The 19,671-nt window shown below is 44.0% G+C and overlaps 1 protein-coding gene across 1 annotated transcript in view; it reads left to right on the top strand.

Annotated features, from left to right (window-relative positions):
• LOC115147114 (serine/threonine-protein phosphatase 6 catalytic subunit-like) overlaps positions 1-18,447 on the top strand; it is a 28,733-nt gene extending 10,286 nt beyond the window's left edge. Inside the window, exons 2-7 of the mRNA XM_065004608.1 lie at positions 9,955-10,050; positions 10,183-10,248; positions 12,412-12,553; positions 15,692-15,771; positions 15,882-16,091; positions 16,604-18,447. Of these exons, the coding sequence (XP_064860680.1) occupies positions 9,955-10,050; positions 10,183-10,248; positions 12,412-12,553; positions 15,692-15,771; positions 15,882-16,091; positions 16,604-16,852 (843 nt within the window). The 3' untranslated portion in view covers positions 16,853-18,447. The remainder of the gene's footprint in view (positions 1-9,954; positions 10,051-10,182; positions 10,249-12,411; positions 12,554-15,691; positions 15,772-15,881; positions 16,092-16,603) is intronic.
• The last annotated feature ends 1,224 nt before the right edge of the window (positions 18,448-19,671 follow it).

Below are 19,671 nucleotides of genomic sequence, written 5' to 3'. Positions count from 1 at the left end.
TTGAAGCTCGTTTGGAGGTTAGATAGCACAGTGTCCAATGACGGGCCGAAAGTATATAGAATGGTGTCGTCTGCGTAGAGGTGGATCAGGGAATCGCCCGCAGCAAGAGCAACATCATTGATATACACAGAGAAAAGAGTCGGCCCGAGAATTGAACCCTGTGGCACCCCCATAGAGACTGCCAGAGGACCGGACAGCATGCCCTCCGATTTGACACACTGAACTCTGTCTGCAAAGTAATTGGTGAACCAGGCAAGGCTGTCATCCGAGAAACCGAGGCTATTGAGTCTGCCAATAAGAATATGGTGATTGACAGAGTCGAAAGCCTTGGCGAGGTCGATGAAGACGGCTGCACAGTACTGTCTTTTATCGATGGCGGTTATGATATCGTTTAGTACCTTGAGCGTGGCTGAGGTGCACCCGTGACCGGCTCGGAAACCAGATTGCACAGCGGAGAAGGTACGGTGGGATTCGAGATGGTCAGTGACCTGTTTGTTGACTTGGCTTTCGAAGACCTTAGATAGGCAGGGCAGGATGGATATAGGTCTATAGCAGTTTGGGTCCAGGGTGTCTCCCCCTTTGAAGAGGGGGATGACTGCGGCAGCTTTCCAATCCTTGGGGATCTCAGACGATATGAAAGAGAGGTTGAACAGGCTGGTAATAGGGGTTGCGACAATGGCGGCAGATAGTTTCAGAAATAGAGGGTCCAGATTGTCAAGCCCAGCTGATTTGTACGGGTCTAGGTTTTGCAGCTCTTTCAGAACATCTGCTATCTGGATTTGGGTAAAGGAGAACCTGGAGAGGCTTGGGCGAGGAGCTGCGGAGCTGTTGGCCGAGGTTGGAGTAGCCAGGCGGAAGGCATGGCCAGCCGTTGAGAAGTGCTTATTGAAGCTTTCGATAATCGTGGATTTATCGGTGGAGACCGTGTTACCTAGCCTCAGTGCAGTGGGCAGCTGGGAGGAGGTGCTCTTGTTCTCCATGGACTTCACAGTGTCCCAGAACTTTTTGGAGTTGGAGCTACAGGATGCAAACTTCTGCCTGAAGAAGCTGGCCTTAGCTTTCCTGACTGACTGCGTGTATTGGTTCCTGACTTCCCTGAACAGTTGCATATCACGGGGCTATTCGATGCTATTGCAGTCCGCCACAGGATGTTTTTGTGCTGGTCGAGGGCAGTCAGGTCTGGAGTGAACCAAGGGCTGTATCTGTTCTTGGTTCTGCATTTTTTGAACGGAGCATGCTTATCTAAAATGGTGAGGAAGTTACTTTTAAAGAATGACCAGGCATCCTCAACTGACGGGATGAGGTCAATGTCCTTCCAGGATACCCGGGCCAGGTCGATTAGAAAGGCCTGCTCACAGAAGTGTTTTAGGGAGCGTTTGACAGTGATGAGGGGTGGTCGTTTGACTGCGGCTCCGTGGCGGATACAGGCAATGAGGCAGTGATCGCTGAGATCCTGGTTGAAGACAGCGGAGGTGTATTTGGAGGGCCAGTTGGTCAGGATGACGTCTATGAGGGTGCCCTTGTTTACAGAGTTAGGGTTGTACCTGGTGGGTTCCTTGATGATTTGAGTGAGATTGAGGGCATCTAGCTTACATTGTAGGACTGCCGGGGTGTTAAGCATATCCCAGTTTAGGTCACCTAACAGAACAAACTCTGAAGCTAGATGGGGGCGATCAATTCACAAATGGTGTCCAGGGCACAGCTGGGAGCTGAGGGTGGTCGGTAGCAGGCGGTAACAGTGAGAGACTTATTTCTGGAGAGGGTAATTTTCAAAATTAGTAGTTCGAACTGTTTGGGTATGGACCTGGAAAGTATGACATTACTTTGCAGGCTATCTCTGCAGTAGACTGCAACTCCGCCCCTTTGGCAGTTCTATCTTGACGGAAGATGTTATAGTTGGGTATGGAAATCTCTGAATTTTTGGTGGCCTTCCTGAGCCAGGATTCAGACACGGCAAGGACATCAGGGTTAGCAGAGTGTGCTAAAGCAGTGAGTAAAACAAACTTAGGGAGGAGGCTTCTGATGTTGACATGCATAAAACCAAGGCTTTTTCGATCACAGAAGTCAACAAATGAGGGTACCTGGGGACATGCAGGGCCTGGGTTTACCTCCACATCACCCGCGGAACAGAGAAGGAGTAGTATGAGGGTGCGGCTAAAGGCTATCAAAACTGGTCGCCTAGAGCGTTGGGGGCAGAGGATAAGAGGAGCAGGTTTCTGGGCATGGTAGAATATATTCAGGGCATAATGCGCAGACAGGGGTATGGTGGGGTGCGGGTACAGCGGAGGTAGGCCCAGGCACTGGGTGATGATGAGAGAGGTTGTATCTCTGGACATGCTGGTTGTAATGGGTGAGGTCACCGCATGTGAGGGAGGTGGGACAAAGGAGGTAACAGGGGTATGCAGAGTGGGTCTAGGGGCTCCATTGTGAACTAAAACAATGATAACTAACCTGAACAACAGTATACAAGGCATATTGACATCTGAGAGAGACATACAGCGAGGCATACAGTAATCACAGGTGTTGAATTTGGAAAGCTAGCTAAAAACAGTAGGCGAGGCTAATCCGCTAGCACAACAAACAGCAGGTAAAATGGCGTTGACTAGGCAACGGGGCCGACAGGTTAGACAAACAAGCAGAAAGGAGTACCGTGATTAATGGACAGTCCAATACGACCACACTTCAGATTTGGTCCTCTTAAAGGCTTGAAAAATGTCACTTGAGCCGTCACTGCTTTCCGCCATGTTTTCACACAAAGCAAAACCCACATTGCCTGCTGCGCCTGCATCAGACTGTTGCTAACTTAATCAAACACTGTTTTAATGATACTAAACATTTGAAACGCTAATACTAACCGTCGGGAATTTTATCGTGAAACTGGGTAACCGTTTCATCCCTAGGCCTATGATTAAAACCTCTTTAGGATAGGGGACGGTTGCGTCCCACTTGGGCAAAAAAACAGGGAAAATGCAGCGCGGCAAGTTAAAAAAAAATGATATAAAAATCTAACTTTCATTAAATCACACATGTAAGATACTCAATTAAAGCTACACTCGTTGTGAATCCAGCCACATGTAAGATACTCAATTAAAGCTACACTCGTTGTGAATCCAGCCAACATGTCAGATTTTATAAAGGCTTTTCGGCGAACGCATAAGAAGCTATTATCTGATGATAGCACAATAGTAAACAAAGAGTAGCATATTTCAACCCTGCAGGCGCTACACAACGCAGAAATAAAATATAAAACATGCATTACCTTTGACGAGCTTCTTTTGTTGGCACTCCAATATGTCCTATAAACATCACAATTGTTCCTTTTGTTCAATTAATTCAGTCCATATATATCCAAATGTCCATTTATTTGACGCGTTTGATCCACAAAAACGCAACGTCACTACAAAAAAATTCAAAAGTAGCCTATAAACTTTGCCAAATTATTTCAAACTACTTTTGTAATACAACATTAGGTATTTTTTAAACGTTAATAATCTATCAAATTTTAGACTGGTCTATCTGTGTTCAATACCGGAAGACAACAAACCAACACTACTTTTCAAGTCTTGCACAACTCTCAACAGTGTTACACAGTTCCTAGATGGCCTACTTCTTCATTGTACAAATTAATAACCTCAACCAAATTCCAAAGACTGGTGTCATCCAGTGGAAGCTGTAGGAACTGAAAACAGGTTCCTAAGAAATATAATTTGTTAATGAGAACTCAGTGAACAGATAGCGACCAACAAAAAAAGATCTGAACGGTTAGTCCTCGGGGTTTTGCCTGCTACATAAGTTCTGTTATGCTCACAGACATGATTCAAACAGTTTTAGAAACTTCAGTGTTTTCTATCCAAATCTACTACTAATATGCATATCTTATATTCCTGGCATGGGTAGCAGGAAGTTGAAATTGGGCACGCTATTTATCCAAAAGTGAAAATGCTGCCCCCTACACCTTACCTTCTAATGGTATAGGGGACGCTTGCGTCCCACTTGGGAAAAAAACAGGGAAAATGCAGCGCGGCAAATTCAAATAATGATATAAGATCAAACATTCATTAAATCACATATGTAAGATACTCAATTAAAGCTACACTCGTTGTGAATCCAGCCAACATGTCAAATTTTTTAAAGTTTTTCCGCAAAAGCATTAAGAAGCTATTATCTGATGATAGCACTGTCAATAAAGAGGGTAGCATATTTCAAACCTGCAGGCGCTACACAAAACGCTGGAATAAAATATAAAACATGCCTTTGACGAGCTTCTTTTGTTGGCACTCCAATATGTCCCATAAACATCACAATTGGTCCTTTTTTTTATATAATTCCGTCCATATATACCCAAAATGTCCATTTATAAAGCACGTTTGATCCAGAAAAAAACAGCTTACAAAAACACGTCACTACAAAACATTTCAAAAGTTGCCTATAAACTTTGCCAAAATATTTCAAACTACTTTTGTAATACAACTTTAGGTATTTTTAAACGTTAATAATCGATCAAATTGTAAATGGGGCAATCTGTATTCAATACAGAAAGTAAACAAACCATGCTCCTTTTTACGTCTTGCGCAACTCTCAATAGTGTAACGTTGTTCCAAAGACTGGTGACATCCAGTGGAGGTGGTAGGAACTGAAAAATTGTTCGTATCAAATATCCCTTGGCAAAGACAACTGAGGGAGCAGTCAGAGGCAAAAAAAAAACTGAACAGTTAGTCTTCGGGGTTTTGCCTGCTACATAAGTTCTGTTATACTCAGACATGATTCAAACAGTTTTAGGAACTTCATAGTGTTTTCTATCCACATCTACTAATAATATGCATATCTTATATTCCTGGCATGAGTAGCAGGAAGTTGAAATTGGGCACGCTATTTATCCAAAAGGGAAAATGCTGCCCCCTATACCTTAAAAGGTTAAGAAGTTAACTATACATGGTTGACGATATTACTGGTTTATCTAGCTTGTCCCGCGTTGCATATAATCGATGCAGTGCCTTGCGTTCTGTGCATCAGAGTCGGGGTATATGCAGCAGTTTGGGCCGCCTGGCTCGTTGCGAACTGTGTGAAGACTATTTCTTCCTAACAAAGACAGCCAACTTTGCCAACGGGATGATTTAACAAAAGTCCATTTGTGATAAAAGCACAATCGTTGCACGAATGTACCTAACCATAAATGTCAATGCCTTTCTTAAAATTAATACACAGAAGTATGTTGTTTTATACCTGCATATTTTGTTAAAAGAAATTCAAGTTAGCAGGCAATATTAAACTAGGGAAATTGTGTCACTTCTCTTGCGTTCATTGCATGCAGAGTCGGGGTATATGCAACAGTTTGGGCCGCCTGGCTCGTTGCGAACTAATTTGCCAGAATTTTACGTAATTATGACATAACATTGGAGGTTGCGCAATGTAACAGCGATATTTAAACTTATGGATGCCACCCGTTAGATAACTCACTGAAAGAATAAACATTTCATTTTCGAAATTATCGTTTCCGGATTTGGCCATTATTAATGACCTAGGGCTTGTATTTCTGTGTGTTATTATATTATAATTAAGTCTATGATTTGATAGAGCAGTCTGACTGAGCGGTGGTAGGCAGCAGCAGGCTCGTAAGCATTCATTCAAACAGCACTTTACTGCGTTTGCCAGAAGCTCTTCGCAATGCTTCAAGCAGTACCTATTAGAACATCCAATAGTCAAAGGTATATGAAATACAAATGGTATAGAGAGAAATAGTCCTATAATAACTACAACTTAAAACTTTTTACCTGGGAATATTGAAGACCCATGTTAAAAGGAACCACTAGCTTTCATATGTTCTCATGTTCTGAGCTCTCTGTTCTCAGTGGAGGGGTTGGTGACTACTTAATTGTACAAGGTTATAGAAACCATTTCCTCTTGAGTTTCTAAAATCACATCCCTCTATTAACAAAAACACACATTTGTCATATTCCATACACAACGCATGGACACTTCACACATACAGTGGGGCAAAAAAGTATTTAGTCAGCCACCAATTGTGCAAGTTCTCCCACTTAAAAAGATGAGAGGCCTGTAATTTTCATCATAGGTACTCTTCAACTATGACAGACAAAATGAGAAAAAAATATCCAGAAAATCCCATTGTAGGATTTTTAATGAATTTATTTGCAAATTATGGTGGACAATTTATTACCCTTTGTTGGCAATGACAGAGGTCAAATGTTTTCTGTAAGTCTTCACAAGGTTTTCACACACTGTTGCTGGTATTTTGGCCCATTCCAACATGCAGATCTCCTCTAGAGCAGTGATGTTTTGGGGCTGTTGCTGGGCAACACGGACTTTCAACTCCCTCCAAAGATTTTCTATGGGGTTGAGATCTGGAGACTGGCTAGGCCACTCCAGGACCTTGAAATGCTTCTTACGAAGCCACTCCTTCGTTGCCCGGGCGGTGTGTTTGGGATCGTTGTCATGCTGAAAGACCCAGCCACGTTTCATCTTCAATGCCCTTGCTGATGGAAGGAGGTTTTCACTCAAAATCTCACGATACATGGTCCCATTCCTTCTTTCCTTTACACGGATCAGTCGTCCTGGTCTCTTTGCAGAAAAACAGCCCCAAAGCATGATGTTTCCACCCACATGCTTCACAGTAGGTATGGTGTTCTTTGGATGCAACTCAGCATTCTTTGTCCTCCAAACATGACGAGTTGAGTTTTTACAAAAAGTTATATTTTGGTTTCATCTGACCATATGACATTCTCCCAGTCTTCTTCTGGATCATCCAAATGCTCTCTAGCAAACTTCAGACGGGCCTGGACATGTACTGGCTTAAGCAGGGGGTCACATCTGGCACTGCAGGATTTTGAGTCCCTGGCGGCGTAGTGTGTTACTGATGGTAGGCTTTGTTCCTTTGGTCCCAGCTCTCTGCAGGTCATTCACTAGGTCCCCCCGTGTGGTTCTGGGATTTTTGCTCACCGTTCTTGTGATCGTTTTGACCCCACAGGGTGAGATCTTGCATGGAGCCCCAGATCGAGGGTGATTATCAGTGGTCTTGTATGTCTTCCATTTCCTAATAATGCTCCCACAGTTGATTTCTTCAAACCAAGCTGCTTACCTATTGCAGATTCAGTCTTCCCAGCCTGGTGCAGGTCTACAATTTTGTTTCTGGTGTCCTTTGACAGCTCTTTGGTCTTGGCCATAGTGGAGTTTGGAGTGTGACTGTTTGAGGTTGTGGGCAGGTGTCTTTTATACTGATAACAAGTTCAAACAGGTGCCATTAATACAGGTAACGAGTGGAGGACAGAGGAGCCTCTTAAAGAAGAAACAGGTCTGTGAGAGCCAGAAATCTTGCTTGTTAGTAGGTGACCAAATACTTATTTTCCACCATAATTTGCAAATAAATAAATTAAAAATCCTACAATGTGATTGTCTGGATTTTTTTTCTCCTCATTTTGTCTGTCATAGTTGAAGTGTACCTATGATGAAAATTACAGGCCTCTCATCTTTTTAAGTGGGAGAACTTGCACAATTGGTGGCTGACTAAATACTTTTTTGCCCCACTGTATAGTGTATACTTTTCAAGTTACAGAAGTTATACATTTTTTTATGACAAAACAAAACAACAGCCGAAATGACATTCTTTAGATCGCCTCTGACCATTCCCACGTTCTATGTTTTGAAGTTCTGTTCCAGTATTTGTTTTAGAACGTGTTAGTTTTGGCAGAAACATTTCTATGTAGACAAAGGCACATTCCTGTGGCAGCTGAATGTTCTGTCCTTGATTTTCATTAAGGAGTAAGCTGCCCCCCCCACACCAGTCCCCCCCCCCCTCTGTGGGTGAGAGGGTATTTTTTTTAAATCCATTTATTTTAAAGCTGATCTAATCTATTTGGATCCTTACAGGCCAGTCATGATACAGTACATCAACTTGCGAAAGCCAGCCAAGTTAATTTACTTCTGAAATGGAACAAAACAAAGGCTACAAAACATTTCCATACAAACAACAGCTGTTAGTAGTACTATCAATAATAGCCAATACACACTAGTTTTGTTTTTTCCTGTGAAGTTAAACAGCAGTTCACCTTGCCAGCGACATCAGTCAACTAAAGAGTAGCCAGTTAATGCTCTGCTTACTTTTCCACTCAGCGAAGGAGCGCAACACACGTATATACGTACATACATACATGCATACATGCACACACACTGAACTATGCTCAACTCTCCCCGTACTGGTTTAGCCAGCGTTCACACAGTTCAGCATTCACACAGCCTGTCAGCCCTCTCTGTGGTGTCCTTGCTGTCCTAAATCCAGCCGGCTGAACACTCTGATGTGCCTGCATGGTCCTAAAGCACACCATTGCTGCTATTTGTATCACATTGCAATGATAAAACTGGGGGTGGACAAAAATGCAATTTCAGATTGTGGGGGGTGCATGACCCCTGTCCCCAATGAAAGTTGTGCCCCTGATCAAAAATATTTCACAGCTGTTTAGCTGGTACAATGAATCTCTACACACTATACTAGCTTATTTTGTCACACACACTAAAATTAGGCTAACTATTAGTTTTAGTAACCAGGAAATGGTGGAGCGATTTATGCATTCTGCAATTTTAATTTGAAGTTCCTGTTCTTTGTCAGACTTCTCACAAAAACAAGCGTAACGCTGTGAAATGTCAATGGCGCCCTGACGGGCTGATTACACCGCTCCTGTTGCGTGCGCGAGTATTGCAAAATAAATTCCGGAACCTATATTATTCAATTATTGCGCGCGCCAACGAGCGTCTGCGTTGCCAAGGGCTAAAATAGAAATCAGTTCTATTTCTGACGCAGATTGCTGTGCAAGTCCTGCCTCTCCCATCTCCTCATTGGTTAATACAAGCAGTTACCCACGTGGGTGACTGAAAGACGAATGAGGTCGGTGGCGGTAATGCACCTAATTTATGAAAGTTGCCAGTCGCAATATAAAGTCAAGAGAAGAAAAAGTCTGGAAGGAGAAGAGATGACTAGAAATGATTCGGTTGACCGTTTTTATATGTAAATTAATTGGTGGCGTAGAGGACCTTGTGTATTTCAGGTTCAATTACAACTCCATGTTTATATCCCAGGACTAATTAGCTAGCAACTGCAAGCTAGCTAAATTGCCATAAATGTTTAATGCTTTTCGACCTGTCCCCAAATGAATATAATTGGTTCAGAGTTTGTTTTGATATTTTAACCTGCGTGTCGTGACCGCGTTTGGTGTGGGGGGACAAAATACATTTATGCGCGATGGGGCACGATGGGGCGCGATGGGGCACGCCAGTTTGGGTTCCGTGTGAGCGTGTACGGCAAGCTTTTTATTCTTCAAAGCCTTTTAGATTTAATTCTGCTCATGTCATGCTAATGTAGCTATTTGTGACCCGCGGAAACAACTTAGAAGACGAGACGACCACAAAATGCGAAATCCTCGAAAGTTTCGCAAAGAAAGCTGCACTGCTCTGACAACAGAGCTCAATGTTTATTATCTGATGTTTTAGGCTACGAAATCTGACTTTTGGGCTATATCGATAAGTTAAAGACCCCACTGAATGATTCAGAACATGAACAATCATATTTGTCTTGGTAACGTGTATATTAGGACACAAGTAAGTAAAAAGTCATCACCAAAGTGGGTTTTCACCCACTCTGGGCAGAGGGGAACACACTCTACAACCCTCAAACTCAACTCTGGACATCGAAGCCAGTTCCACTGCGTTTTTTTATTTATTGTTCCCCTCTAATCAGGGATTTTAGACCAGGTAGAACAGAGAACCAGCAGGCTTCGGGCCTCGTTGGCGTAAGAGTTAAATACCGTTGCCCTGCAACATTATTTCAATTTTGATACCTCTAACGTTAACAAATTCAAATATGGTTGTGTCAAAATATCAGTCGGCCCAACGTGCAAGTGTTATTTGTCAGCCTGATAATTGTGTCATGTGTCTCACCCCTTACAGAGATTATGTGACTACGTATGTGATTTGCTGCTCGAGGAATCAAATGTTCAACCAGTATCCACTCCCGTCACTGTTTGTGGAGACATTCATGGCCAGGTATTATCTCATTTTCTTTTTGATACCTTTCCCAAATTCCTTTGTTCTCTTACTATGCGCATTTTAAACATCTCAATTTTTATGGTCCACTTGCCATGAATGTGACATTGTCTTTCTGATCCCTGTCTCCAGTTTTATGACCTATGTGAACTCTTCAGAACTGGAGGACAAGTTCCAGACACAAACTACATTTTTATGGTAAGATTTTTTTTTTTTTTTAACTGTTCTGTAGCAGGGATAATATTGAGTATGGTAAGAAATCAAATGTTATTTGTCACGTACACATGGTTAGCAGATGTTTAATGCGAGTGTAGCGAAATGCTTGTGCTTCTAGTTCCGACAATGCAGTAATATCTAACAGGTAATCTAGCGATCCCCAACAACTACCTAATACACACATGGCCGAGCGGCATAGGCAAGGTGCAATAGATGGTATAAAATACAGTATATACATGTGATATGAGTAATGTAATATATGTAATATAGTATACATGTGATGCATACCTATGCATAGTCACTTTGCCCCCACCTACATGTACAGATGACCTCAACTAGCCTGTACCCCTGCACACTGACCCGGTACCGGTACCCCCTGTATATAGCCTCCACACTGACCCGGTATCGGTGCCCCCTGTATATAGCCTCCACACTGACGGTGCCCCTGTATATAGCCTCCACACTGACCCGGTGCCCCTGTATATAGCCTCCACACTGACTCTGTACCGGTGCCCCTGTATATAGCCTCCACATTGACTCTGTACCGGTGCCCCTGTATATAGCCTCCACATTGACTCTGTACCGGTGCCCCCTGTATATAGCCTCCACATTGACTCTGTACCGGTGCCCCCTGTATATAGCCTCCACACTGACCCGGTACCGGTGCCCCCTGTATATAGCCTCCACACTGACCCGGTACCGGTGCCCCCTGTATATAGCCTCCACACTGACCCGGTACCGGTGCCCCCTGTATATAGCCTCCACACTGACCCGGTACCGGTGCCCCCTGTATATAGCCTCCACATTGACTCTGTACCGGTGCCCCCTGTATATAGCCTCCACACTGACCCGGCACCGGTGCCCCCTGTATATAGCCTCCACACTGACCCGGCACCGGTGCCCCTGTATATAGCCTCCACACACCGGTGCCCCTGTATATAGCCTCCACACTGACCGGCACCGGTGCCCCTGTATATAGCCTCCACACTGACCCGGTACCGGTGCCCCTGTATATAGCCTCCACACTGACCCGGTACCGGTGCCCCTGTATATAGCCTACCGGTGCCCCTGTATATAGCCTCCACACTGACCCGGTACCGGTGCCCCTGTGTATAGCCTCCACACTGACCCGGTACCGGTGCCCCTGTATATAGCCTCCACACTGACCCGGTACCGGTGCCCCTGTATATAGCCTCCACACTGACCCGGCACCGGTGCCCCTGTATATAGCCTCCACACTGACCCGGCACCGGTGCCCCTGTATATAGCCTCCACACTGACCCGGTACCGGTGCCCCTGTATATAGCCTCCACACTGACCCGGTACCGGTGCCCCCTGTATATAGCCTCCACACTGACCCGGTACCGGTGCCCCCTGTATATAGCCTCCACACTGACCCGGTACCGGTGCCCCCTGTATATAGCCTCCACACTGACCCGGTACCGGTGCCCCCTGTATATAGCCTCCACACTGACCCGGTACCGGTGCCCCCTGTGTATATCGCCTCGTTATTGTTACTTTTTATTTTGGTCTACTTGATAAATGTTTTCTTCTTCGTGAACTGCACTGTTGGCTAAGGGCTTTTCAGAAAGCATTTCACGGTAAAGTCTACACTTGTTGTCGTCATATCATGTGGCAAATAAAGTTTGATATGAGAAATGTAAGATATGTAAACATTATAAATAAAATACAGTATATACATGTGATATGAATAATGTAAGATATGTAAACATTATTAAAGTGACTAGTGATCCATTTATTAAAGTGGCCAGTGATTGGGTCTCCATGTAGGCAGCAGCCTCTGAGTTAGTCATTGCTGTTTAGAAACTGGATGACTTGAGATTGATCTGAACCCTGGTCAGTGACGGTCTCTGTTTCCTCAGGGAGACTTTGTGGACAGGGGATACTAGCCTTAAAAGCCAAGTAGCCTCTCTGAGTTAGTCATTGCTGTTTAGAAACTGGATGACTTGAGATTGATCTGAACCCTGGTCAGTGACGGTCTCTGTTTCCTCAGGGAGACTTTGTGGACAGGGGATACTAGCCTTAAAAGCCAAGTAGCCTCTCTGAGTTAGTCATTGCTGTTTAGAAACTGGATGACTTGAGATTGATCTGAACCCTGGTCAGTGACGGTCTCTGTTTCCTCAGGGAGACTTTGTGGACAGGGGATACTACAGCTTGGAGACATTCACGTACCTCCTAGCCTTAAAAGCCAAGTGGCCGGACCGCATCACGCTTCTACGAGGAAATCACGAAAGCAGGCAGATCACACAGGTGTACGGCTTTTACGGTGAGCAACATGCCTAATTGCTGGGGGCACATCAACTCTAACAACACATAAGACCATATGTATACTTCTAGGGTCTCGTGCCCTAGTTATTGTGACTGCTAACTTACTGGTTCTAACTAAATGAACAAACAAATAAGTCGTTTATAAGTTGACTTTCTTGGCTTATTCCTTTAAGCCCCTAGTGGCACGAAGAGCCTCGAGTGCATCTCCAGCAGACTCTGTTCGGAGGGGTTTTCTTGACCTCATTCCAGGTGGTTCCTGCCTTCTTTGTCTCCTCATTTGGCCCGCATGCTCAGTGTCGCCCTAGATCATGTGAACAGTGACGTCAGGTTACTGGCTACAATTTTGTTGTGCATCCCCCCCACACTTCTGCAGCATCATGACATCGACTGTTCCTGAGGCCTCAGCGCCCTTTGAGGGAGGAAAATCTCCACATAGTTTTGTGAACAGGCTGTGGTTTGATGTAGTTCACTATTGAAGTTAACTGCTGCTGTATACTGTATCTCCGAGTTCTGTGCTCTGCTGATTTGCCACCAGTTGCTCTTGGTGTATCATACAATGCATCCATATGGTAGAGGGAGACTCATTCATAACTAGAGTGCAGAGGTCTGGCTGCTATCCCGGGATAGATGGGGCCCCATCTGTGTAAATGCCCAACATTCGATCCCATATGGAATCTGTTTTTTTGTCTATATACAGTGCATTCGGAAACGATTCAGACCCCTTCCTTCCACAACTTATTACGTTACAGCCTTATTCTAAAATTGGGGTGTGATTTATGAACCACTGAAACACCTGTTTGGCCCCGCGCCACTCGTTCCTGTGCTTGGTGAAGAGTGGTGTTAAATTGAAGGAATGAATCAGAGCCTCATGAGTATCACCTGTGGAAGGTTGGGCTTCCAGCGAGGCGTGGATTTCGTTGGCCTTGGCAAGTGTGATTTTTAGACCCTTCAACCGAAGTCGCGAGATTGCGACTCCTCTTAGTATGTTGTACCTAATTTCCCTCCTTCAGGGAACAGTAATTATAGTTAGAACATTACGTTTTGGAATCTCTGCAGAGGTTCTGTGTCAGCTACCTCCTTTCCTCTATTAGAATCCAGGTCTGAGAGCCACTCTTTCCGATTGTGTTGTTAACATGGTCCACTGCTTGTCTAGTGTGTTTTTCCTCAGTGAAGTGTGAGATGGTGTTGTTAACATGGTCCACTGCTTGTCTAGTGTGTTTTTCCTCAGTGAAATGTGAGATGGTGTTGTTAACATGGTCCACTGCTTGTCTAGTGTGTTTTTCCTCAGTGAAGTGTGAGATGGTGTTGTTAACATGGTCCACTGCTTGTCTAGTGTGTTTTTCCTCAGTGAAATGTGAGATGGTGTTGTTAACATGGTCCACTGCTTGTCTAGTGTGTTTTTCCTCAGTGAAGTGTGAGATGGTGTTGTTAACATGGTCCACTGCTTGTCTAGTGTGTTTTTCCTCAGTGAAGTGTGAGATGGTGTTGTTAACATGGTCCACTGCTTGTCTAGTGTGTTTTTCCTCAGTGAAATGTGAGATGGTGGTGTTAACATGGTCCACTGCTTGTCTAGTGTGTTTTTCCTCAGTGAAGTGTGAGATGGTGGTGTTAACATGGTCCACTGCTTGTCTAGTGTGTTTTTCCTCAGTGAAATGTGAGATGGTGTTGTTAACATGGTCCACTGCTTGTCTAGTGTGTTTTTCCTCAGTGAAGTGTGAGATGGTGTTGTTAACATGGTCCACTGCTTGTCTAGTGTGTTTTTCCTCAGTGAAGTGTGAGATGGTGTTGTTAACATGGTCCACTGCTTGTCTAGTGTGTTTTTCCTCAGTGAAGTGTGAGATGGTGTTGTTAACATGGTCCACTGCTTGTCTAGTGTGTTTTTCCTCAGTGAAATGTGAGCTGGCGTTGTTAACATGGTCCACTGCTTGTCTAGTGTGTTTTTCCTCAGTGAAGTGTGAGATGGTGTTGTTAACATGGTCCACTGCTTGTCTAGTGTGTTTTTCCTCAGTGAAGTGTGAGATGGTGTTGTTAACATGGTCCACTGCTTGTCTAGTGTGTTTTTCCTCAGTGAAGTGTGAGATGGTGCGGAATCTGTTCTGCAGCGTGACAGTTTATGTCTCCTACATCGGTTGTGTTCTGAGGCTCTGGGTATTGAACTTGTGATGTGTTTTTTTACTTGGTATCTTTATAAGGCTCTCAGCTTGGTTTTGAGGGTTCCCACGACCAGATGGTGGTCGGAGGCAATGTCAGTGCCTCTCCTAACCCTGAAGTCAAGTAAGCTCCTTCTTCATTTGCCCTCTGGTGATATTGTCGAGTCCCAGCTTGCTTTATGGATTCTCTTGTGGGAAAAATGCGCTCTCCTACAACTAGGTTGTTTTTGGCACAGAAGTGAATAGCTCTCCCCCACAAGGGGACCATTTTGTCTGACCAAGGCCATGAACCCCCATTATGGTGTATTTACCTGTGTTGTCTGAACCTATCTTGGGTGTTGCATCATAAACTGTTTGTAGATTCTCGTAATAGAGTTGTTCTGATTCCTCCACTGCATTGTTTAAAGGTGTGTAGCATTGGACAATGGTGACTTTCCTGGCTTTGTAGTTAAACCTTGCTGTGATGGTCCTTGTTGAAACTGCCTCCCATTATGTGTGGTCTTCATTCTCATGTCCTGAATAGGCAGTCACTTTCCGTTTTGATAGTGTGGTCCAACCTGCACCATTCCAGCAAGCTTCAGCTAGTTGTTGTATTCCTTTATAACTTGGGCTTCTTGTGCTGCTTTTCCTGCTTAGTAGTACGTTGTACAGACATTCCAGGTCCCAAGTTGGATTGAGGTCTTGGTTGTAAGAAGATTTTTCCACAGGCTGGTTTCCCCGACTGCTTTCACCAGTCTACTTCATTAGTCCCCTCGGGAAGGTGCGGGCTCCATTTTTTTTTTTTAAGTTTAATTTGCATTGTTAGGTTTCTGTAACAGCATTTTGTTTTAACCAACAGCATTTTGTTTTAACAACCTGAAGAACCAATTTATAGGTTACTACTGTGTAATTATACATTTCTTCCATTATCTGTGAATGTTGTACCATTAAAAAGAAGCACTACCAGAATTATGTGTGAAGTGTAATATATGTATATATTTTTGCAGATGAGTGCCAAACGAAATACGGAAATGCAAACGCCTGGCGATACTGCACTAAAGTGTTTGACATGCTAACAGTAGCTGCTGTAAGTCCAGCCATTGATTTCAATTATAAAAATAAAAAAATGGTTGCTTTTGTTATGTTACATTTTCCCACACTTATGAGTCTATAACTAATAGGAGTTTCTGACCACAGTTGATAGACGAGCAGGTCCTTTGTGTGCATGGTGGCCTTTCACCTGACATCAAGACCCTGGACCAGATCCGCACAATCGAGCGCAACCAAGAGATTCCCCACAAGGGGGCCTTCTGTGACCTGGTGTGGTCGGACCCAGAGGATGTGGACACCTGGGCCATCAGTCCGCGAGGTGCAGGCTGGCTCTTTGGCGCCAAGGTCACTAATGAGGTAAATTGTTTTCCTGCGGAGAGGGGTAACTACCAAAGGGGATTATGATAAATGCAGGCCTAGACGGGCTTCCAGACCGACTGTTTTGGTTGCATTTATTGTCTCGCCTCCTGTCAATCACAAGGCGTCATTGCCTATGCAGAGAGTAAGTGACATGGTCATTCTAACTATCGACACCTTCAGTGCTTGAATTGTAAACTGAGGGGGGGTGACTGTCCTGGGGTTTATGCCCTAGCACAACACCGCCGATTCAAATAATCAAAGGTTAAAGATGGGTTGGTTATTTGAATCTGCTCTAGTGCTAGGGCAAAGCAACGTGCACCCAGGGTGGGCACCAGGACCGTGTTTGGGAAACCCTGATCTAGGGGGGTTAAGGGGGCAACTTTTGATCGCACATGTGGGAAAAGTTCATCTGTAGCCTTGGAGGTCCAAGTGGAACGGATTCTTTGGGGGCGCACCTCACCTATGTTGAATACCGAGTTACATCCATGATCCTTCTTTCCCAATTTCAGTTTGTTCACATCAACAATCTGAAGCTGATCTGCCGTGCACACCAGCTGGTCCACGAGGGCTACAAGTTCATGTTCGATGAGAAGCTGGTGACGGTGTGGTCTGCGCCCAACTACTGTTACCGCTGTGGAAACATCGCCTCCATCATGGTTTTCAAGGACGTGAACACACGGGAGCCCAAGCTGTTCCGTGCCGTGCCCGACTCTGAGCGGGTCATCCCTCCCCGAACAACAACACCTTACTTCCTCTAATGACGAGCCATTTTGTTCAGTTCCAAAATAACCCCCAGCCTCTTCCCCTTGCCCCTATCCCTTTTGGTGTTTGCAGTCTTAAGGGAGGGGATTGGTGTAACTAAGAAATATCACAATGGCTTCACAATGGTCTGGTCCATGACCATGGCTCTTGTCCTTTCGATGTTTACAGATCTGAGGGAATGAGATGGGTGTTTTCAATATGATAGAAGCTCCCCTATACCTCATTAGAAAGCGAGGTGGAGCGGTCACTAGTTTGTTTACTTTACGCCTGTCTGATCCTTTCAGATCTACAAACACCAAAGGTGATAGATGCTTCAATCAGTCAATTGATTCACATCAGCAGTTGTCGCAAAGTGCTTTAACAGATATCTAGCCTAAAACCCCAAAAAGCAAGCAATGCAGATCGTGATGCACAGTGGCCAGGAAAAACTCCAGAAAGGCAGGAACCTAGAGAGGAACCAGGCTCTGAGGGGTGGCCTGTCCTCTTCTGGCTGTACCAGGTGGATATTATAAGAGTACATGTCCATTTTGGCCAGATTGTTCTTCAAGATGTTTAAACAGTCATAGATGACCAGCGCAGGGTCAACAAATAGTCATTGGTTATAGAAGGTACAACAGGTCAGCACCTCGAGTACATGTCATTTGGCAGAACAGCAGATGCTTCTGGGCTGAATCTTCTAATGGGTTTAGGGCAGCTATCTATATATTTCGTTATACCTATCTGGTTCCTTGTTATCTGCAAAGAGGTTTAGGTTAACGGTTTTGGGACTGGGCTATTGTCCCCACTGTTAACTACCCCCACCCACCCCCAGCTTCTCCCAAGGGGACTTGCATCTCTCTGTTTGTCTCCATTTTTGTCTTGAAATATACATTCTCAGACCTTCCCCTTCCCTTGAAAGTATTTGATGTTGCCTAATGTGTTTTTATTTGCTTTTTTTCCCTTTTTTTTACAGATAACATTGCTGCATTGTAGGAATTGAGTCAAAAGTCCTGTTGGCCCCTCATTTCAATTGAAGCCCCATCTTCATACATTACTACGTGCCAATGCACCTGCTTTAATTTATACTCCCTCAAATTCCATTCGATGGTAGTAAATGGGACATGCATTTCCAATAAAATTGAATTGTATGAATACTCAATGTTCTGCAGCTTTGTGCACATTTAAGTCATTCATCTTCTTTATAGGGTTATCATATGATGTCTCGGAGTGAATTCCTTTGATTGCACTGTGTCACAGAATTCCATGTTAACTATTGAATGGAGTTTCAGTGGTGTCTTTTGAGTGTTATTGTTCCAACTGGGTCGATATTGCAATTATGCTAAAAGCATGTCACCTGATAATATGGTCTTTCTCAGATGTAACCTATAGAAAACTTATTTCCACCAAAGACAGCAATTTAAGTATCTCGTTGTTGATTTTTAAACCAGATCACAGTCCATGGGGACTGAGTGGGTTATGATGCTTTTGTACATTCAAATAATTGTATTGATTTATTGTTCTTATTCTTTTCTGCTCTGATTTGTTGTTTTTTATTATTGTAGACTGCAACCCATATATACCAATTGAAAATAAAAGGCCTTTACTAATTTAAGTACCTGTTTGTGTTTTGTTGAAAAAGATCTGAGAAATCTCTTCTAATGGTGGTTGATGCATTGGTGTTAGAAGTGGGGTGGCGCAACTCCCTGCAAGGGTGTAAACTCTAAACTTGCCTTGGCTTGAAGTCAGGGTTTCAGCCCTGCAGTGGTTGCACTGATTTCCATTTTGGTTGCATAATTTAGGGATTCACAGCAAACTTTCTAATTTGGCGCACTGAAACTAGAGCCCATAAGTAACTTTGTCAAAAAGAATGGCACTGATTGGCCTATAGGTGGTGCTGTTATAAGCAGTCTCACTTGAACCCTCACCCATCACCTGTTTGACCTCGAGACTTGACACTTTGTAGCGGTTTCTTTCCTCATGCTGAACAAATTTGCCCCAAGGACCCATAAGATCTGTCAGGATAGATTTTCCTCCATCTTGGACATTTTGGAAAACCTTTGGAAAAACTTCTCATGAACCATAAAATCCAAATGACACCATTCGGTACGTAGGCTTATGGTACATCTCTTAACCTAGTTTGTGAAAATCGAAGTGATCGAGCTGGCCCAGTTATTGATACATCTACGTGTCTATTTAAATCCTTTGTAAATCCCCTCCACAATGGCCTACCAACTTGGAACTTAGGATCATCAAAGACATGACCATGATGAACCAGGTTGTTTGGCATTGATATCTTTACTTATTTTTTAAAACTATTAACAGTTCACTTTTTTGACTGTAACGCTAATTCTTAAAATAATTAGGACTAAAAGTCATATTCATTCCAAATGTGGTTTTTGGACTCATCACAATAGTCCCTAAAGAGTTCATCTTCGAACGCATCAATGTTATTAACACACATGACCAAAGGTAAGTGGACACCTGCTTGTCGAACATCTCATTCCAAAATCATGGGCATTAATACGGAGTTGCCCCCCCCCCCTTCTGGGAAGGCTGTCCACTAGATGTTGGAACATTGCTGTGGGTACTTGCTTCCATTCAGCCACGAGCATTAGTGAGGTCGGGCACTGATTAGGCCTAGCAGTTGGAGTTCCAGGAAAGGGCCTTCCCCAAGCTGTTGCCACAAAGTATGAAGCACAGAATTGTATTGTATGCTGTAGAGTCAAGATCCCCCTTCACTGTAATTAAGGGTCCTAGCCCAAACCATGAAAAATAGCCACAGACCATTATTCCTCCTTCTCCAAACTTTACAGTTGACACTATGCATTCGGGCAGG

This window comes from Oncorhynchus nerka, linkage group LG19 (genome assembly GCF_034236695.1).
Source record: "Oncorhynchus nerka isolate Pitt River linkage group LG19, Oner_Uvic_2.0, whole genome shotgun sequence".
NCBI classification, from domain to species: Eukaryota; Metazoa; Chordata; class Actinopteri; order Salmoniformes; family Salmonidae; genus Oncorhynchus; species Oncorhynchus nerka.
This window is presented reverse-complemented; position numbering and strand designations above follow the sequence as displayed.